This window comes from Lepisosteus oculatus, chromosome 10 (genome assembly GCF_040954835.1).
Source record: "Lepisosteus oculatus isolate fLepOcu1 chromosome 10, fLepOcu1.hap2, whole genome shotgun sequence".
Lineage (NCBI taxonomy): Eukaryota > Metazoa > Chordata > Actinopteri > Semionotiformes > Lepisosteidae > Lepisosteus > Lepisosteus oculatus.
Window position 1 is genome coordinate 3,213,804 of NC_090705.1, and position 22,889 is coordinate 3,236,692.

At 37.3% G+C, this 22,889-nt stretch overlaps 2 protein-coding genes across 2 annotated transcripts in view; one reads left to right on the top strand and one right to left on the bottom strand.

The window, feature by feature from the left end:
• thsd7ab (thrombospondin, type I, domain containing 7Ab) overlaps positions 1 to 14,471 on the top strand; it is a 193,317-nt gene extending 178,846 nt beyond the window's left edge. Inside the window, exons 28-31 of the mRNA XM_069194747.1 lie at positions 4,918 to 5,000; positions 7,307 to 7,520; positions 8,542 to 8,629; positions 11,901 to 14,471. Coding sequence (XP_069050848.1) covers positions 4,918 to 5,000; positions 7,307 to 7,520; positions 8,542 to 8,629; positions 11,901 to 11,985 — 470 coding nt within the window. The 3' untranslated portion in view covers positions 11,986 to 14,471. The remainder of the gene's footprint in view (positions 1 to 4,917; positions 5,001 to 7,306; positions 7,521 to 8,541; positions 8,630 to 11,900) is intronic.
• Positions 14,472 to 18,188: 3,717 nt separating this feature from the next.
• The window catches only part of phf14 (PHD finger protein 14), a 112,449-nt gene continuing 107,748 nt past the window's right edge, over positions 18,189 to 22,889 (bottom strand). Inside the window, exons 18-19 of the mRNA XM_015358110.2 lie at positions 19,432 to 19,516; positions 18,189 to 18,431 (exon numbers count right to left, since the gene is read on the bottom strand). Of these exons, the coding sequence (XP_015213596.1) occupies positions 19,466 to 19,516 (51 nt within the window). The 3' untranslated portion in view covers positions 18,189 to 18,431; positions 19,432 to 19,465. The remainder of the gene's footprint in view (positions 18,432 to 19,431; positions 19,517 to 22,889) is intronic.

Sequence of the window (22,889 nt, forward strand, 5' to 3'; positions counted from 1 at the left end):
ACTGCATATAGGTTTCTTTAACCCATGAAGAGAAATTAAGAAAAAAAAAGCTATAGTCTACACACATGTGGACATGTGGGTACTGTATAAGGACTGTTCTGAAATATACAACTTTTTTTCTAACAGCAACACAAAGTTAGAGATGTTGAAGATAAACTAGCATACAGAAAATATACTGTATGTTCAGCTCCTATGCTACTGTTTTCAGATACAGTAGCGATAAGGGCTACATGTCGAGTTTTGAAATAGATGGTGGCAAAACATGGTTTGAAAGTTACTGTCAGAATCTATTTTGTTTAGAAATGTGTCCAGTCCTATAAAATAAAAAAATTCAGAAGCTTTTGTATGCTGACCTTGTTTAAAAAACACTGACCAGGTGAAAAGCAGAAAATTGGTGCCAGAGAGAGATTAATGTTTTCTGGGCATGATGCCACAATTGCCCTGTGACCTACCTACTGTGAAGAACACTTTGTTATGAATAGTTATCCATATTTCATATCTTTCCAGCCATTTTTTATATGTGCATTTCAGTGGCACACTATTACCATTACAACTAACCTATTCTGTTGGTATTGCTTGGATATTTTGTAAATATCTTTGTGTGAGGCAACTTCCCAACAAACCCTTAAATAATTTCAGAGTAAATTACTGTTGCATTTAATAACCAAAATAAAAAGTATTAATTTCATAATTAAAAAAATCATTTGCTCATGTAAAGCAAACTCTAAAAATGATTTACTGTATGGCATAATAATGTGTAACAGGCAACAATCACCCTTTTTCTGAACAAAGGTCTTGTGTCAGTGGTTCTTTGGTTACTTTAATTTTCAAGGTGCACATACAGGTATTAAAGTTTGTAGTTTGAATATTGAAGGTCATGTTGTATGAAGAAGATTGACTATTTCAGATACGTTTTTTTTCTATCCGTTTCTTAAAATATTTTAGAGGTTGAATATAACGATTCTCTGATGCTATCTCATGTTTCAGGTGCTGTTTTTGTGGTGAAGACAAAACTAGGATGATTATGTTACTTATGTTCATGTTTTTGTTATGTTTTTGTTAGATTATGTTTTTGTTAGAATTTGGGTCTTTTACAGCCCTGTTTGACATTGACACACAAGAGAGAATTAAGTTGTGGGGCTTCAGGACAGTGGCACAATTTTTTAACCTTTCTCATTGTATCCAGTTTAACAAGATTTAGTTCGATATGCTCTTTCCTGTACCATTTCAGAATAAAAATGTGAAATTTTCTGCAGCAATTCCTAGGTAATTTATCTGTAGTCCTACAATGAATGTGATGACTACTGACAGTTACAGTATATGCAAGATTATATCTAGTTTAAACCCAAGCAATTGTAAAATAATGTAGCACATAATGCTAGAATTACTACTAGCACAGGTTAGTGTCTTTTGTTGTTGTTTCTATCCCAGTCATTATAGTGTTATATACTGTAAGCCCCTTTGCTTTAACTTTAAGAACAAGAGATGTGCAACACAGATAATGACTTTGTATGCATGCAGCCCAAACATCAAATGAGAATTATACAGCTTTGACCCAGCATGGTGACAGGGGACATTATGCTGAAGGAGATGCAATTATTCACATGACACAATATACTGGGGCCCTGAGCTGTCATTAAAGAGCCCATGACATTTTGGCTAAATTCGAATCTGGTTTTGCAATTTCACTTTTACCTAGATCTCCCTCTTAATTTGGTGGGGAGCAATCAATGTTGATTGAATATTTTTTCTTAAGTAATTTCTTACGTCTTAGCTTGATCTGCTATGTAGTGGGGCTGTTGGATAATATGGATGTGGATAGTGACTTCAGCATCTCACCCAGGTAGATACAGTTGAGTCTCTTTCTAATTTATCATTGTAAAGCAGACAGCTCCTGTATGTAGTTTAGAAATATTGCAGTGTGAACCACTAAGTGAACAACTCTATAAAATAGAATTTTCTATAGCCATATTTTCCAAATTTACCTTCAAAATGAAAAGAAAAACAATATCTGGCTTAGGGCCGTGAGTCTACACTTATGAAATATGAATGTGCTGTATATCCGATGTGATCGATTTCGTCTCCAGGATCAGCATCAGTTGTAGGGGAGGTCACATACAAATGAAAACACCACTGCTATTAAAATGGCAATGAACCTGAGCCATCCTCCTGTACCTGCAGACAAGCTGGAAAGAGGAATATCTGTGTGGTAGCAGGACAGCACTTGAAATAATGGGCAATGTATTGGGCACACATGTGTTTGTTCCACCTTCATCAGATAACTGGGTGAGAAATCCATTTTAATGAGGTCGAAATGCGAATGTTTCTTCCTCACCTGGAACCTGATTCTATTTCACTTTGTGAATAAAATAAAGGGGAGATGTGCTTAGTTCCGCTAGACTTGATAGAGACTTATGTTTGCTTGATAGAGAGTGTTCTCAAACCTGATCTTGTACAAACTTGTACTGTATGTCTTCCGTTTTTTTATTTAGCTGGACTTTCAGTTAACTAATGGGTACCAGAAAGCATTCAATTTCTGCTATAAACTATTATAAGGTCAAGTCATGCCCATTGTCACTTCTAATAAGGTGTCATTTAGACAGGCTTGTTAGAACAAGAAAACAAAAGTGCCCTTAAGGAAAAGGGCTGAGATCCCTGATTTTACAACACACCCTTAGAGGCAGAAGGGATTTTGCAACAATGGCACAACAGTGTAAAACTGTCATGCTTTTCTAAAATAAAAATGTCATTTTCTTATAAGAAGGGGGTGATGTTTTAAGTCAAAGAGAAACAAAGGTAAAAGACCATTTCAAATTTAGTCCACATCTAAAACATGGGGAGAAGAAAAGATTAGTAGGAAAAAGAAAAATACAATAAATAGATTTGAGCAAGTTTTAAATAAATTAACTTTTTGCCTCATTAATCCTTGACACTAACCCAGATATTATCAACACCAGGCAAAGTTGCCGTCAAGTGTTTGTACACCCCCACAAATAATGAGGAAATTCAATTACTGCAGCAAACAAGAATTTGACTCAGCAGTAAAAACAACTTGCATTAATGCAAAATAGAGCTAATCCAGCAAGCATGTGAAAAACACAGCAAATACCTTTGCTTGGAGTACAACAGCCATTATAAATTTAAGCAAGGCGAGAGTGAGCAGGGTACACTGAAGTCAGCACCAGGACATGGCGCATTTGCATAAAAACAGATTTTAAACCTGTACTGTGTGTTACACGACCCTGAGATTAACACCCTGGCTAGGAATCTTTATCACCCACAATGCATGGGTTTACTTCCCTCTGTCCAGTGTCCATAATCCTTACACCTGTCCAACGTCAGGATTTTTCTGCTCCTAATACGGTATATTCCACTGCCTGGCTTGCTTACCAACACTTTGTAATATGCACCTGAGGGCCTGTATTAATGTAAGATCAAGGTCCTCCCCAGCACAGCTGTTTTTAACGTCAGGCTTCAGGGTGTGTTAATCCTTCTAAAATAATATTATCAGAGTGACTGTAATAATGTGAAATTAAGCAGAAGACTGTTTTTTTAAGATTAGTCACAATGTGAATTTATTTTTACAAAGACTTACTGTATGTCCAGACTTTAACATGATTACAAAACAATTCTAGTGTTGTACAGTAATTATAGTAGAAGCAGCAACAGGGGTAATATCAATACTACTAATAATATGTAATAAAAAAGTAATTCAATCATATTAATCGTAATAATGGCATTACTCAAAAAAATGGCTTGTTTATTTTGCTGCCTATGATCATAGTTTTCAAGAGTTCACAAAAACCTAAGGCTGCGTTAGACCAAAATTCATTTTTTTCTCATCTACATGCACTCTATACTCCTACCACAGAGAACACAACAAATTATTCTGACAGTGTAGTGACAGGTGTAGGCAAAGTGGGTTAGTTAATTTGATTTTCATTCTAGCAATTTTATCTTGTCTGACTTAAGTATTGATTTATTTTGGGATTGGTTGTGTCCTGTGAGTCATGGTTGATGCTCTTGCATCGTTCAGTGCTTTATAGTAAAAGAGTAATTTGACAGTCTAAGTGAAGATAATTTCCAATAACACACTTCTCATTCTTCTATTGTGGTACCCTGAATTGGCAATCAAGTCTAGTCAAAGGGAAAGAAATTCACTAAGTGCAGACCTAAATTGCATCTTGCCATTACATTTGTGAGGTGTGCCACTATTGGCATTTTTCATTAAAATATTTCTCGCTGTACAAAATCAATCAGATAGACATTTGTATTCAATAGAATATAATAATTGACACCCGTGATTTCAAAATTCACGTCAGATCTTTAAAGATAATCATATATTAGGGTTTCTTCTTATTGGGTTTATTTAATGTCAGTGCTAAACTTTATAACACAAAATAAAATACATATATTGTTTAATAGAAAGCATTTCTTCCATATTTGATGAAATGTAGGAGGCTGGAATGATCTGTGGTCTTGGGATATTATTAGTAACAGGACTGCATATACTTTTTAATCACAATCACAATAGTTACAGTGACTTTAATTGAATTAATTTCGAGCAAACAAAATATAATAAGCAATAACACATCACATCATTTCCTCACATCAAACAACATCAACCATAACACGAGAATGTGGTTCACTGTCCACAGTACACAAAGCTTCCTGGAGCTCTCCTAGAACTCGGCTAATGAGACTGTGTAGACAAAGCAGCATAATTGAATGGCTGATGCTTTAATAATCTGGTGGTAAATATTTTGTTTATGTTTGCTTTGTGCTCCTATGAAACAGAGTTCTTGGCAAATCCTTTTTGACAGCACAATCAAAGGCTGCAACAAAATGTCTTCTCCAGTTTTTTCTTTTGCATAAACCCCTGTGACATGTTGAACAATGCTAACCATGGTTCTGTAGGTGGATGCCCTCTGACAAGCCAGCCAGCGTCTGACAGGTCCTGCAGTCCTCCCTGTAATAAGCCTCAATCCTACTGCACTGAGGTAAGAGTCAATAAGAGGTAGTGTGTCTTAAAAACCATATTCCTTGATCAGCTTGCATTTTCATAGTTCATCTATCATTAGAAAGTTGATTGTTCCTGGTAAGGGTCATGACTGCCTAGATTTTAGCCCAGATGCCCAGGGTACAATTTGGGATGCTAGTCCTTTGCAGTGCATACACACAGAGGGACAATTTAGATGAACCAGTGAATGGACATACTCAACATTGCTTTGGGAGGTGGGATGCATGGAGAAGCACACAGAGAAAACTCAGTCAGGAACAGGCAGTCTCTACAAGGAAGACTTCCCTGTCCGGAAAGCAATCGAGCTCAAGAGACAGCAGCACTAACCATCACACCAATGTGCTATCAACATTTTCCATCTCTGTATACTGTTAAAATACCAGTATTCCTTTTTTGTTATGAGTCAGTAAACTCCCATTTTGCTTTCTCACTCTGCATTTAAGTTTGAAGACAAAAAGGTGAAATTGCTCATATTCCCTTTTCCGTGTATAGTTTTTAAGCTAAGCCTCGAAGAAAAAGCTCCCATGCGCTGCCAGTTCTGCCTTAAAACCCATAACCACCCCACTTCTGGTTTTCTCAACAAAACAGAAATGCTCAGCTCCAAAGTACAAGAGTGAAAGAGGAGAGAACATGGAATATCATTTGTTTTTGAACCTACAGTAATAGAATTAAATTCTTAACATTCTGTATCAAACAGTCTTTCCTCTGGCTTCCAGCTGCCTGTCTAGATTTTCCCATTTCTGCTGACAATCACACACCACAGCAAAATACTTAAATAACTGCAGGCAGAGTTCATAAATAGCACTGCAGGCAGCCTGCATGGAGTGCACATTGTCAGTACCATGAAAGGCATTTGGTAAGACAGATTTTGTGCTGTTTCTAAGGCTTTACCTCAGAGCACAAGGGATTCAGTGGCAGGCCTCTGGGAGAAAGAGGGAGCCATTGCCCTCTTTTAGATGCAAGGAGGCTGGCAGTCATTTCAGCCCTGCTAGTTGACCCCTTGAGATACTGCACATGCTACACACTCATGTTGCTGCAGCACATGCTGTAAAACAGAAGCCTTCCACACCCTGTAAATGGATTGTAACACTGGCCAAACCACCAAACTCAGTGGTACAACTGGGCTGAACGTGATGATTATGTTGTACACATTATTACATTATTATTGTGATATATGTTTCATTGTATATCTTTTGTAATTGTAATAACTGAAGAATTCTTTGATGCCCCAAATACGGTATATCAAAAGGTGGAACAGCACGGGGGCAGGCAACATCAGATGACTGTTTTTGGAGCTATTTTCTGAATGTGTGAATAAACTCTCCTAATGCTTTCTCATCTTTAAACCGAGAGCTATAAATGGAGCGGAAATCAATTTACAGGGCTATTTACAAACACGTGGGCTTGTCATCCCTGAGACAGAAGTAGTGTTTGATTTTCACAGTGAATATCACGCTTATGTTTTTACGGTTCCTCCTTATATTCATATATGACAGTGGCGCTTATTGAGACATCATGGGATTCTGTCCCCAGAAGCAAAGTGAAAATATCTAGGAGTGTAAAATCAACCCTCGCTCACAGTGGATCTTTCGGTTGGTCTGTTGACCTCCAGTTCCGCCTTCATTATTGGATTCTATAATTAAAAGCAGAAAGGTTTATCGTATTTCAGGTGGTTTTTAAAGGAGCTGTGGTTAGAGGTTGGAGCTCTGTTCTGTGTGGAGTTACTCCAGTTATCACACTAGTCCCAGAAACATCTCTGTAGTTTGAGTGTCTAGTCTACACTGTTCATCTCAAGTGGAAGGGAAGGCGACCAACCTCATTAATATACTGTACTGTACCCTGTTCAAGCGTGTCACAGCCACATGCTTAGATAGGTGGGTCAAGGATAAAGGAGAAGAATTGCACTTGGTTTTAAAATTAAATGGTTAGCCCTTATGAAGAGTTTCATGAACAGTTACCCCCCATCTATAATGAGAAACTGTGATGTAGGGGAATACTGTACAGTAAAACGTGATATTTATGTGCACCCTTTGTTTCATTCCTTTAAAAGTAGAGTGTTTACTGTTTGCTGGAATGCTGTTTGGACATTGTAGCACTCAAAGAATCGAATGCTAAAAAATGGGGAAAACCAAATAATATGCTGTTTCAAATATTTATTTTCTCCCTAGTTGTTTTGTCTAATTAGATTAACATTCTGTATCGCTTCACATCTATAAATGGCAAAAAATGTTGCGCTACAATGCACAGACTATGGCCGACTTGAATCCCGTGTGGTCTCACCCTCAGGCAGGGGTGTGCGGCTGTGAGGAGGGGTACACAGAGGTCATGACGTCAGACGGCCGGCTGGACCAGTGCACTCTGATCCCCGTGCTGGAGATCCCCACTGGGGGGGATAGGAGCGGGGACGTGAAGACCAGCCGAGCTGTAAACCCCACCCAGGCCTCCACCAACCAGCCGGGCCGCGCAGGCAGGACGTGGTTCCTGCAGCCCTTCGGACCAGGTGAAGGATCATAGCAGCCCACCCAGACCTTAGCACAGAGTCCAGCAGAAGGAGAAAGCACACGTTTTGAATAGTGTTTAAGTAAACGTAACTGTGATTTTGAAAAGAATGACTTAGATGCAGCATCACCAGCAACACAGTATTGTGTATTATGTGATGTCACACTTGAAGAAAAAAACATCATTTTAATTCCAGTATTGTTTAAATATACAGTATACTGTATGTCTGTGCGTTGTTAATTTAGGGATATCTTCAACAAAAATTAGAAGGAGGGTGTTTGGCTACTGTAAATGAAAGCTACATAAAAGCTGTGCCACAGTGTGGGACTGTGATGCAGAGGAAACTGGGCAGCTCCTGTGCACCGTGTGCTGTGTCTTTGTTGGGTAGCCTGGCTTGTGGTGCCCTCTGCTGGAAAAAAAATGATATTAAAAAGTGCCACAATTCAGTGCTGTTATATAAAACAGTTACAGTATCACTTTATTACTTTGATCCCATTTCTCTTCCCGTGCCATAAAGCCGGTCAGATGGCAAAGATAATAATGAATTAGCCTTGCTTCCATAGTCTCTGCAGATTTTATCTGGCGAGGGAAATGGACCGCATCCTGATTATACTGAATAAATTATTGATATGCTCGACTCTATGCATGTGGAGGATTTTAATTTCAGATGGTCCCCCTCTCTTCATTTGTATCTCAGGACTGTGAGTTATGATCCTGTATAATCAACCGAAGCTAGCTGTGCAATAACCTTTTATGGGTTTTGCATAACATTTCAGTGGGTAATGGGTTCGAACAAGATGTTACAGTAAACCTATTTTAATTCTGCCATTAAAGGCCTGAAAAACACAAACGCAGTCGAACACTCTTTTAATGTATTAAACCAATTAAAATCTTAATATCATCAGTTCATTCCTTAATTCAATGGGCATAACTTATCAAAGAAGTGTTCACTTCATTTATTTTTCTGAAATGACATTCCTGACTAATAAGTGCTAAAACTCACTAACCCTCCTTATCCACAGATGGGAAACTGAAGACATGGGTGTATGGTGTAGCTGCTGGCGCTTTTGTCCTGCTCATATTTATAGTCTCTATGATCTATCTAGCTTGGTGAGTTGAATCTGCTGACATTCCCACCTGCATAGCTGAATTGTATATTATAATTAATATATCTTCTCGTTCTCATCTTTTAACTGTTATATCCATTAAGTATGAATATACCAGCTGTTCTATAGTTCCCCAATCAACCTACAGTGCCCTCCAAAAGCACTGGCATAACAAAGTCAAAACTTATTTTTTTGCTCGACTGTCAAGTGATTTGCATGCATGATCATTAGATGGATATGAGTGATTAGGAAAATGGTAAAAGATGTTTTTTATTATTTTTGGGTTATCCCTTGCCCATATTCAAACTTTGTGGACACAAACCAAGTCATTCAGTGACTTCAAGTGACGGAGAACTAGGGCACATTCACTTTCAATAAATTCCAGAGAGTTAAAATCGTTTGGCTGCATACTTAAAAAATTTGAATTTTGATTTCACTGTCCCAATATTTTTGAAGGGCACTTATTTTTAGAGAAATGTTTATTTAGTCATTAACAAAAAAAAAACATTTATTTGGGAGTGGGGGGGGGGGGTGGGTTGCCATTCAACTAATCGATTCCATTTGTAAGAAACCTACAAATTAGACCAAATTAGGGTATTGTTTTTACATACTTTTTAACTTTTTATACCCTTGGAAAAAATAACTGGAGAATCGTTCAATCTTCTAGATACTGCGATGTGTCTCTAATAGCCAAAATTATCTTTATGCATTTTAGTTTTCATTAAGGTGCAAGATGACGCGTCTGTTCTCTCAGGTTAGGGTGAATAACTCTTTTAAAATCGAATCCACTCTGCACAGCTGCCACTGCTCTGCTTTCAGCAGTCATATCACCTGAAGCCTTGTGCTCGAAGGGCCAGATTCTTAAGACACTGGGAGAGGGTAATTGAACATTAGTGCGAGTACTTGCTATAGGATTTTCAATCATTAGATATTTGATCTGTGAACTTATTTGATGCCCGAGGGTTCTGGTACTGATACAGAGAGGAGAATTAGAAATACCGATAACCATTCTTTAAATTTTTTATCAAGCAAAGGGAAATTCTTTATCAATATTGTGATGGATTTGGCACAGGGAATAGGAGGAGGAATTGAGAAATCCTGAAGTAAGAAATGCATGAAAACAGTCATCCTACCAATAGCGCAGTATATGCAGTATTTATGCAATATATGACACAAGCAGGATTAGCAAAGGTTATAGTATGATATGACTATATGATTTATGTAAATAAGTAGTTCTTACTGTGTCAGCTTGTTTACGTTGTACTACAGTGCATGTTCACAAGCAAATGTATAATTCACTTATCAAGGAAAATATTAATCATTTAAAATAGGAATTTTAGAAATTCAGTAAGAATTTTAAAAAGTGTTTCCCATTCCACAAACAGCAGCATCACAGTATGGAGACTAGTTTTCTTACATGCTTAAAAGACATAACACCTGTTGGCTCAGCAGCAAAGTCGTCCCTCTTTCAACCGACTGGTCAGTGGAGGGTGTGCACCAGCTATCTGTTCCAAGGTCTGTACTTCTAGGGTTTAGACACAAGGAGTATGTGCTGGGATTTAAATATAAATTTGTCTCACATATGTCCTTGCTCTAGCAGCGTGTTTGGTTCTGTGAAAGGAAACACAGGAGGCTTATTCACTCATTTCTGGGTATAGCAAGCATCTAGAAATACCTGACCTCTGGAGCGCAGGGAAGGAGAGAATGCTTGTGGCTACCTGCTCATCCCTCTGGAGGGCTCTTCATATTCAAGTCATTTTAAAACCACTCTAACCTGCATCCTTACAGTACACCCGGTGCATCGTGGAACAGTGAAGTTTGTCATACTTACCAGTGAGAACAGGGGAATTACGGTCAGTTTCAAATGGCCGTACATTACATCCTAGCGTGTTACACTGCGCAGTGTTTGTCTGATGGCTTCCATGGAAGGTCATGGTGTACACCTTCAAGAAGCTGTTCACCGAACTGTAGTTGTCTATGGGGACATGTTCTTCATGGTCTCCTTTTTAAATCCCAGTTTAAAAATAAAATATTCAGGTTTCAAAGATACAAAATCTAAAGTGCAATCTCTGGAAATTTAGAATCAGTTCTCCCTAGTGATCAGTTATACTTGATAAAAACTCTGCATATGACGTTACTCCACTATGCAGAGGCAGGTATAGCCAGATTTTGAGGTCCCACAGACATGCAGGTGTTATATAATGTACTGTATAAATATGTTATTTCATACATACATTTAATAGGTGTGAACTCAACAGTATAATACTATATTACAGGCTCGACATTTCTGCAAATAAGTAAAAAATTTGAAACCTGCCACACCACACAATTATTACTAGATGCTTCACAAGGCACTGTAAAAAAAGAGCTGTTATCCCTGTTTTTACTAGAGAGGATAGTCTAGAGGCCTGCAGTACTGTACCAATGTATATTCCTAGATTTCACTTTTGTCATGGAGTTAGAAAAATGTGTTCTTGCACTCCTAATGAAAACGTACTGTAATGAGTCACTCATACTTAGGGTTAACAATGCCTAGCAGTGTAAGTACCAGCACCCTCGATCAAGCAGTATGAATGTTCCCTTATAAAAGTCTACAATGCTATTTGCAGGGATACTACCATGTGCAGTTCTACTGCAGGTGCCAGCATGGTGAGGCTGAGCCAATTATGGGAAAGGCATGGCATTTTCTGAGGGTAGACTTTTCTAAGGCTAAGTTCTTATTTAGATTAGACACAGTGCATATGTTGAATATGTATGTAGTCAAATAAAAACTATTACAGAAACAATTGTGTATCTTATAAATAAGCCCAATGGTGGTTTATAGTTTATGCTCTGTGTTTCTGGTGTATTGGATTAGGAGCACTTTTGCAAACTTGTGAACTCTCTACTTCATATAATCTAGAAAACGACTAGTAAAATTTCCCAGGCAGTCCTGGAAGTGGTTTAGGAATCTGGCCCCTTTTAGCACTTTAAAGCTGCTGCTGTTCAAGATACTGGCTGTCTGCCTGCTGTGTTGAAGCTGGTGCCATGGAATCATTTCATACAGGGGGGCTTGTGGAGGAAGCCAGTTTGTCCAATCCAGACGGAACGAGCAGGCTATTCTAATGAATGAGTAACCTGTTTTGTAGAATAGATAAATGCACAGCATTTAAAGGAATGGTAATTTAAATTTTTTGTTTGACAAAGTCATTTTAATTAGCATCAACCTTCGACTCATCTGAGAGTGACATGTCTGTTTTGTACTAATATGACTTCTTGTTCTTCTTCCAATGCAGCAAAAAGCCAAAGAAACCCCAGAGAAGACAAAATAACAGACTGAAACCTTTGACCCTGGCCTATGATGGTGACGCTGATATGTAGATAACTCAGACAGGCTTGGCTTCCTAATTGAAACACCATTGTTTCTGTGTCAGGAAAAGTCCCATCCTGACTGGATTGGAAAGTTCTATGGCATTTACATCAAGTCTCCAGAAACTTAATTTGAGTGTAAAATAGAGTGGAAAATGAAGTGTAAAATCAAAGTTCAAAAGAATGATCACTGAAAAGACTTGGAAGAAATTCATATTCAGCACTAGCCTATTCCTGTGCTGCAGAAGAGACTTCTCAGCCTTAATGGATGAGAGAAAAACTGCCTTTGCTTTATAGCTGTTTACTCTATGTGTACTAACTGCTTTCACAATAAAGACTACTGCAGCAGAGCACTGGGCAGGCTGTAAAGGACAGGTTTTGGTAAGAACAAAGAACATATCCCAAACTTCAAAAAGCTGCCAGCATCAAAATACAGTTGAAGAATCTTCATTGTGCGTACAGAAGTCAGGAGCTGGGGATAAAATATTCACATGTTGCCAAACGTCACTGCATAGTAGCCAGTTGCCTAGTTGGAAGACTGAATCACCTGCATCTCAGCTCCAACACATTTCTACAATGCCTGCTTAAATGAAACACTACAAGATGGATTTTCCAGACGGATTTTCCCGTGTAGCTCCCTGTGTCTGGAAGATGAAAATACATACAACTATTGAAACATACTACCAATTTATACACTCTTAAATCTACTGGAATCCTGCCTGCACCCTTTTGCTACATTTCAGGCACATTTTTGCACTATATTAGTGCAGCATGATATGCACTTATATCTAGAATTTGCCATATAGAAAACTGCCTCTTTCAATTCAGAATGGTGTACCGTCTTGTGCTAGAAATGTAAAAGTAGACAATACCCCAATGGAACAAACCAATGTTAATTCATTCAAATGAGCCGAGTTCTGTAATGTGACAAGTTAGAAAATCAGTAATGTACATATATATATATAATTTTTCTTGTCACAACACTGTTTTTTAAATTGTAACATTTGTGGTCTGTATTATATGTGTCTAGTTTTCTGCCAGACTGACTTTAAATATGTCATTTCAGCAATGGTTTCTTATACTGTGATTTTGAAGGCTGTTTACAACTAGTTGTTTTATATTTGTTTTCTATTATACAGAAATATACATATGTTAACCAGACCTAGTTTTGGTTCTGATTTCACATGTAAATGATGATATTTTGTGCTACAAGATTTGGCCATGCTAAAAAATGTCATTTACCTATCCACTGTTGCATACATTCAGAGCTGCTTACTTTACAAAGAAATTAAAATCATCTGCCTTACCGTCTTCACTGGCATAAAAGGAATTGTAGTGAAAAATACCTAACAGTGATGTTTATTAGCACTTGGCATTTCTTTGCAAGTTGCCCATATAACCTGCTTTTCCTGTCTCTTACATCTGTGTAAGATGCTAGGCCTTATTACTGTTTAATATAAAAAATACATTTTAAACAAAAATCCTGAAATTATATCTGCTACAGGTTTGTATTAGAACTAATGGCTGCTAGAGGTCTTTTTCAGAAACTGCAATATACTGTAATTTGCCTATAATAGCAAACTAATATAGCAAACAGGTGTCCTTCTGGGTTTATGTCTTAGGTAACACAGTAAATGTGTATTTTGCGACTCAGACTATAACCCGAATCCAAAAGGAGGATGAAGACGATCCTGAAGCTAAAATTGAGAGGAAGCTCCTTGAAACACTTTCATACAGAGAGGAGAAGTTCTACTTACATTTTATTTTAAAAACAGCACTAATCACATACAGTATATTGTGGTAATGATTTTTCAGTTGAAAAATGGTAAGGGTACCTACTCTTGAAAAACTATCCAAAGTGGGAGAAGTGCAACCATGAATAAAATTCAGATGACCACATACGTTTTTGCAAGGAGCAAGCTCAAAATCAACCCCTCCACAATTCTGAGGGTTTTTTTTTTAGTGTGCACCCCTGACATTTGCAGTGTTGCAAGATGCTATTTTACCAACATCTGAGTTTCTGTTGTTAAATGCCACACCTTCATCCTCAACACAGTGAAACAATGTACCCACACCAAGAGTAAATAAGTCATTTTGGATTTCTCAGTGGAGAATAAACAAGAATATCCAAGTGAACTAAGGTGGATGCCCTTTTTTCCATAGTTTTCCTGGCATTCGGTTTTCTTTGCTGAAGACAAGGCTGCGTTTCACCTACAGCTGATCTTGTCTGTAAGGTGGCACAGCTGCTGAAAAGAATGTTTACTTTTTCATTTGTTTTTGAGTTGTAAATAACTTGCATACTGTATTTTTATTTTTTAACTTATGTATATTATTTCTTTTATATTGCACAAACATTTAGTACAAACCTCTAAAAACCTGTGTATGATGTTACTGACAAGGCAGGTGACTTGTAAAGAAGTAAGAAGGTTCGGGCGTTTTCCTACAGGTTGTTTATATATGTAACTGATGAATTGCTGATAATAAATAAACAAAATGCTGTTTGTTTTCTGATTTTTTAACGTTTTTCAATGGCATTATGCGCACTCTGTCAACATTTCTAATTTCAAATAATATATTAAGTACTTGGCATGTTTTCTGTCTGGAAGACAGAGGATACACAGAAGCTATGCAAGACAGCCAAAAGAAATTGAATGCCTGCTGACCCATATTTAATGTCCAGAACACTTACTTTTGTAAAGCTTCATGTGTCATAAACATAACATACTGTAGGCATTCTCTATTACAATGTACAATATCTCAAAGTCCTTCACATCATAAAAGATGTTTAAAATTAAAACAAATGCAACAAAAATTCAGACAATGCAAAAATACATGCATCAACAGAAATATCGGGATCAGACAATAAAAGCCCTTATTGAGGCCTTGGACATCTCTTCTCAGTAAGGGAGCCGTAAAGGAGCTATTCGAGGTCGATTCCATACCGCAAAGTTAAAAAATGCAACATCTCCCTTCAGCCCGGGACTCCTGCTCCTGAAGTGGGCTTCACAGCTGGAACATTGTGTTCTTCGTTCTTCCGATGTAGGTATAAAAGTGCCAGCAGAATTACTCCCCCTTTAATAATAATGGTCCTTATATTTTATAGCATTTTTTTCCTGGTACCTCATCTCAAGGCACTGTACAATAAATTGTCAAATGAAAGAGACAGAAATGAAAACAGTATATTGGAATTAGAAGGGTGTGGCCTGGCAGAACAGTGCTGTGTGTGGGTGCTGGGGTCAGTTCCTAGGGTGTGGTGATTGTACAGTATGTTTGCTTGGGACTCCTCCGGGAGCTCCAGGTGTGTGTGTGTGTGTGTGTGTGTGTGTGTGTGTGTGTGTGTGTGTGAGTGTGAGTGTCACATCAGGTATATCTGGACTTGCGCCCGTTGTTGAACTGGGCTCTGACTCTCCTCTGACCCCTGTACTGGATAAAGCTCTTAGTAAATGGATGGACAGAATTCATTGGAAGTAAGATCTTGAGCAGAAAGTTTTAAGTATTGTTTTAGTGCTGACTGAGTTGTAAGATTTGACTTTAAGATTAGGACTATAAACTTCTGGAGATATTTCCATAGTCTGGTTTGCTGGATAAGAAACAGATGAATCACCCGAGAAGATTTTTTTTAATTGAAAAGAGATAAGAGACACAAGGTAGAAGACTAAGGTGTGGAAGTATATGGAATCAGCAGATCACAAATGTACAGTAATTAGGTTTTAACCCATGTTGAGTCTTAAAAGTCAGGAGCATATTTATATTCGAGGGGTATATATCCGAAATCCACAGGGAGCCAGTGCCACGGAGCTGAAACTGGAGCAATAATCAGTTGGGATCACAAGCTTTAGTTTTAGTCCAACACAACATGCAAGCATAACACTCACTTCCAGCTACCGCAAGTAAGACAGGAGTGATTACAAGGTTATGTTAAACAGCTGGAAAAAGAATATATTTGTCCTTCAAAAAGCCAGAGCTGAAAAAATAATACTCTGTCAGGTTCTATCGGGGCCCAGGTATAAGAAATTATGCAAGTACTTTCCTATTGAAAGTTAAAGTTGCCAGTTACTGAGTACTGTTCTCCCAGGAGGTCTACAGTAGGTGACGATTGCTGGCTTTTATGAAACTGTGAAACCTTTGCAAGCAGGAAACATCACATTGAAGCCTGATTCATTCAGACCCTTTTCTTGGTTCAAAAATTGTAAGACTCTGGCAGCACTGCCCTCAAGGTAGATGGCAGTCCTTGGAGCATTAATCATCATGCAGCATCCCCTAAATTATGACCTTCTCTGCAGCCGCCCCCTGTTTAGTGAAAACCCCTGAATGACTAGTCTGCCAGGATTTCACACTCAGCCTTCCATCAGTGGTATTTTTGCCTTCTTTTTGCGTGCAGTGGATTGCATTTTTTAAAGAATGCTGCAAACTGAAATAAGTACAATTATTATTAAAGCCAAACTTTGTCTAAGAATCTAAATCGGACCCTAGTTTTTGATGAGGCTCAAAGTCCCAGGTAAAGAGATCGTTGTTTTGACTGTAGTTCACAATTTGCCAAGCAAACTATTTCAGCCACTCAAAAATGATGAGCACACAAATTAACACAGAAAACAAAAAGTCAAAATACATTTTCTAAAAGAGTGCTTAATATCTTGTACATTCTCTACATAATTTCTATAATTACCTCACCACAAAATGAGACTGGTTCTGTGGACCACTGATTATTCTACTATTATTCCACTGAGACAACTGGACCTACATGCCAAAGAGCCAGGTTTCTAGATTCCCCTAGAATGTTAAGAGGGTGGTGAGAAAATCAATCATACCAATCAATCAATGATCATATTCATCTCTGATCCATTACCCCTTCATAATAAGACAAGGTTTTAGTGTTTAGGTCATTTCAAACGTGGAGCAGTTTTAAGATTTAAAAGATAAATATTTGTAGAATAAAGATTCTTAGAACTGTCAGTATTATTATGAGAGGTTTTAAGACCTCTTTTTTTAAAAAAAAGGCTTATTTAACTCAATTTCATTTAATCGACCTTTTTTAAAAAAAACATTTGATTGTGATGTGTGAGCATCGATTCCAGTTTTTTTTTTATTCCATTGTGCTGTTCGATAAATCGCCACAGGATGGCATTGTACCCCTTAAGAAAGAATGATGAGGAATTAGGTTCTAATCAATTTGTTCATGTGCTTACAAGGGATTGCACCTCAAAGAAAAGATGGGCGTACTCTTCCTGTCCGGAATTCATTGGCACTGTTTCAAACCCTAAAAGGATTTATGGCTGATTCCTTTCTTGATTAATCTCACCTTTGTTATATCGGCAACGCTCCCTTTGAGAACTGTAGGGAGCAAATTCGATTAGAGCATTTCAAAAATCACATTAGGTACTGAAATACGTCCCTGTAATCTCCTGTATACATTTTATTGGTGGAATTCACTGCCCTCCTTCTTAAGCACAGATGGAAAAAAAATCTTCATTTATTAATTTTAAGCACGTAAGGGATGCCATTCTAATGCGGCCATGAGCCAGAGGTTCAGACGGAGCAAATGGGGCTACTGGTACTTGATATAGATATCTGTCGCACAGTAATGCACGACTGTGTGACCCTACGTGAGGGTCTCCTGCACCGTGGAGACTGATGACAGAGATGACACAAGGGCCTCTCGGGAGACAGCCAACCCCAGGAAGTCACAGCCTCGGGAGGGACAAACCCCAAATCAAGCCCTTTTCTGGGGCAGGTACCCCAGGCCCCCTCGCCGGTGTGCTCAGTACACAAAATGGCTCTGCTGTTTGCAATCGTGCTCGAGCTTTCTGACACTGTGTTCTGTGTCTTTCGTCAATAGAGCCCACGCCGGCGCTTGGCAGCACAGCATTCCTATTAGTCAGACTGCCCTGGAGCTGGGACGTGTTTATCCCATTAAGCTTCGATACAGCATATATTGTGGCAGGAAAATCCAGACAAGCAACACTCGGGTCTTAAAGTTTTGAATTTTTATCTTTCACGCAAGCATAAACAGCATTATCTAAGATCATAAGAAAGTTTATAATGCAGAGGAGGATATTTGTCCCATCTATTGTAGTTGGTCCAGTATTACATATGGTACTACTGACAACAATACATGTATATAGTTTTAGTCACAGGATCATACGCTATTGAAATAGCCTTGGAACAGCACAGTTTGACTGGACCTTCAACATAAGAACATGCAGAGAAGAAACAAGTAGGTGTGAATTGTTGATTCTATTTTATTATGTGCCCATCCAGTTTTGAAATGCCAGCTTCGTCTTTACATCTTGACTCACAGTGCTTACCCTTATATGCCAGTGGAAAGAAAGAGGAAGGGAAGCTAATATGTAAGTTCCTCTGTGATGCGCAGGGGGTGCTGTGCCCATTGGAGGAGAGTCACGTCCTGCGCCGACTGCACACAGGAAGAGGAAGTGCAGTGAGGAAGCTGTGTTGTTGAGCTGGTGGTGAGGAGAAGAGGAGGAGGAAGGCCTTTTATATTTCAATTATTTTAGTAATTGAGCTTATCACAGAACTTTCATCCACTTCCTAATCGGTTCATCTCATTTATCTCATCTCATCTCGTTGTTGGGGAGCTGGGGCCTGTCTCAAAGAGCAGGATACACCCTTGGTGGGACGCCACGCGATCATGGAAAACATACAAACTCCACACAGATAGCACCCTGGCCCCAGAGTTGTGACGCACCAGTGATAACCACTGTGCCGCAATCACAGAGCATAGGACACTGTACTTGAGTTTGTACTGTAGTTGAAGTGATTGTAAGTCACTGAGCCCCTCTTAGGTCAGGAGATACAGAAGGAAACTTCTAAAGGTTTACTGGCAGGTCTTACAAGTCCAAATGTGGGTTTTTACAATCTGGGATGTGCAAAGTGCAGAACTTGAAGGGTCTGGAATGTTATGCAAAAATGTAAATTCATTGTCATCTTTAATTCTTTCATTTCAGAGGACATACATTAAAACATGGGATTTGTAAAGCAGGCATTATACAGTATGTGATGTCTTATTATATTATTCTTAATATTCAAATTGCCTTGTAAAGTCTATGCCAAAACGATTTGCCGTCCCCTGAGATTTTAGGTTTTATGACAAGCACAATAAAAATACATTTCCTAAGGACATATAAAAGGGGATTTAAGATCACATCTCTTGTATATTTAACATACAAGAAATCATACATTTTCCTGTTGAATATCACGTAAAGGGCTGAAAGAGGTAGGTCTTATTCATTAATGCGCGTTTTCAGCACTTAACAATGCCTGGCTAAGGTGAACAAGAGGAGTCGGGATTCTAAACACATCGATATTTGTGCTAAGGAAACTATATTTACAAAAAAGTAAAATTCATTCAAATGAAAATGCTCACGCTGATCCTAGAAGCATGACTTCAGTTGTGTTGATTTCTATTGTAAAAAAACACAGACTGTAAGAAGGCAGTCCTACCTCTAAAGAGGAGAAGTAGTAGGCAAAAGCAAGGCTACATCCAAGATGTCTGATCACAGGGGTTGGAGCTAATGGTGGCAGTCCCCTGATTTGAAAAAAGACAGAAAAAAGAGCATGTCATATTTAGGACGTACACTTCTCCATTGTGTTTATTTTTTTTCTTTAAAAGTTTGAATTCATCTCTAGGAAAGGTAAATTGCCTTCAGATTATAAAGAGTAAAAAATTAAAAAACAGCCATATCATTAAATAATTATAAGACAAATATGTATCATATATATCACAAATAAATGCTTCATTGAACACATTGCAGTTGTGTTTTCTATCAGGATAAAATTCAATCTATTTATTCAAAATGATGATGTAGTTTCTTGAAAAGTATGTTTTTATGTACTGTATAGTGCAGATATCGAACATTATGAATGAATTAGAGTCACCAATAATTTGATAGTATGGATTTTAAAAAGAATTTGGAAAGTAAACAAATGTTCTTAGAATATCGTTCTTACACAAAACAGAGGAGAAAACCGAGACCAGGAGGCACTTCTTGGCTTAAAGGGTTGTGGAAGACTTGAACAAGCCAGCCAGCCATGCTGTTGAAGATGATACCTCAGGTTCTTTCAAGAAACGGACGATAACTGCTAACTGCCCAATGGGCTATATGGACTAAATGGCCTCGCTAACCTTTCTCATGTTTTTATGTCTAGTGAACAAGGATTGATTGTCAAAGTCCTGCGTAGTCTGAGTGACGAAGGAGAGTGCTGTTTGTGCTTCCCTCCTTGTGTGTTCTCTCTTTGTACATGCACAGTACATCATGCTCTGATTATGTTTTAAAATATTTTGAAGTAATTCCATAGTAAAGGCTTCATCTGGAACATGACAGCAGTTTTCTGGAGACTTTTGTGCAATTTAAATGTGTGTGTTTCACAGTTTTTATAAACTGTGTATTCTAGACTTCACAAATCAAATCAAATTTTCATTTATTTTGCCTGGTCTACTTGTTATTCCTTTCTATTCCATTTTAAAACACAAGACGTGAAGCAGCAATTATTAAATAAAATAATTTTCTGTGCTTTGTTTTTAACACTCTTCTCATCTCTGATAATTAAATTATGGTAATAAAGCTTTATCATATTAGATCCAGACATAAAAGGTGTCATGATTTTTCCTGGTGTTTTCGTAATTCTCCGATATGCAGAATTCCTAAACAATATACACGAAGCCCAGGCATATACATATTCACACAATCCTGACAAAAACAAAATCTCATAATGAGCTCTAAAGGTCATTTTAGCATGTTATAAAATGGAACGTCTATCAAAGGGACTAATAATCTAGCAGAGGTGGGAAGCTCCTATTGCTGTGGAAAGCAGGAATAAAAGATTCATCTTCAGCTGGTTATTTGGTGGTTGTGTAATTTTTAAACATTGGACCAATTTAAAATCATTGTTTTGTTTTATAATATAGAACATTTAGGATTCAACTGGTACCTGCTACCCATTCAGTAAAATTACACAAATGGTAAAATATGTAAGGTAGGGACCTGGAAATGATGTTCCATCATTATATGTAGGAATAAACTTCAAAGATTATTTGAGATACACCTGTTTAAGTGGCTGATTGATAAATTCAAAAAAATGAGTAGAGTCTTCAGATCTCAAATGCAAAAGCGGTAGAAAAGTGCCCTTGAGGGCTAATCTGAATATGTAAGGTGCAAAAGTGGAAATATTACGATTGAAAGAAAGCAGCACAGCCAAAGATTACAGAACTGAAGAGAGACATTTTGCTTCAAGAAAGAAAATGAAGAAAGTTAAAGATGAAAAATGCCGTGAAATTACAATACAATACAGTTAAGCTCCATCGCATCTGCAGGCTGGCTGTTTGAGATATAAACTTTAAGTGAAAGTTACAAAAGAATGTAATTTCATCATAAACCTTATCATCATAAGAATAATAGACTTTATTTACAGTAAAAGCAGTCAAAACTATGAGTGCTTTACAATACATAAAAACATCACACTTGTAAACCAAGCAAAATGAACAGTATGACCTGGCTACATCTCTATGATAATTGTTTTTTAATTTGTAGAAGTAGTTTTTCATATTTTAATAGCTACTCAATTATATTTGTTCTTCATACAGAAGGTCATCTCATAAGTTTAAAAATGTATTTTCAGTTGCTTATCTATCATATTGCCTCACTGATATTAAACAATATCCTGCTATCTCTAGGAGAAGATTCATGTCATCAAAAAGAGTCTCTCAACCTTTCTGCTTTTCGGAAATCCACAATTAGTATTCTCAGTATATGAAACCAACTGTTCATACATACTGTACGTAGGACCCACTACATTATACTTATACTATAACAGAACAGTATTTCAAAGGCCTTGATATACAATAAAAGAAACTATTTCAAGGCAAACATTAAAACTACAAATACATGGCATTGTGCATATTCAAGAATCGCATTTCTCCTCATACTTTTATTTTATAAATTAATTTTTCATGCCCAATTTTCCTTGTGCTGTCTTAGGATGTTATAAACATTTTAAATCATAAAATAATTTTAGAAATGTATCCAAAAGCAAAAATAGGTTTCCTAAGTACTTGCTAATTATTTAAAATAAAATACCTCAGCTTTTGAGCTATAGCATATTGATAATATCTATAATTAAACAATTAAGATACATTTCCATTTTGTGGAAAATAACATTCAATTCAATGATAAAATGTATTGCAAGAAACATGAAAGCCAACATAATGCATTTAAATTATAACACATCAATGCACCTTATTTTGATTAATGTTTTTGTTAAAGCAGATAATAATTAGTAATTACAATTAGTGCGTAAGTACTGAACAATTATATTAAATAATTTTGGAATGAAGTAAGAGACAATATCAAACAATTTTTTTACTTTTTTTGGATTGGTGGGATTGAGCTTGAGAGGGGGTTAATTGCATATGTGTACATGTAATTAACTTGGTTTAAGATGGATAAACTTGCTTTCACAAAGAAATAAATTCATTATTTTAGTTATTTCAGTTACTGTATTTTGGATAATTTTTCACAAGCCATATGTTAAGGCTTTCAATTTGTCTAAACTTAAAATAAAAATAAAACAGAATTGTGACCCTTTTGCAGAATATGGAACTGGCACTAAAGGGAGGAATTCATAGAAAATCTGTTACTTAAGAGCACATCATTTATTCTTTTTTTTTTACCAGGACTGCCAGTTGTCATTTAGCTTTCACTGCAAATCAGAAGAATCAACAGTGCGTATGGGGTCATATATGACAATGGACAAAAAGAAAATATTTGTCAGAAACATACTGCCTTCTGGCAAACAAACAGGAAATGTCCCCAATGAAAATGTTTTTGATAATCAACTTGCATTTTTGAATATACTGTAAGAATATCAGACATGTTTGCAAACATGAGGGGGTCCGTTCGGAT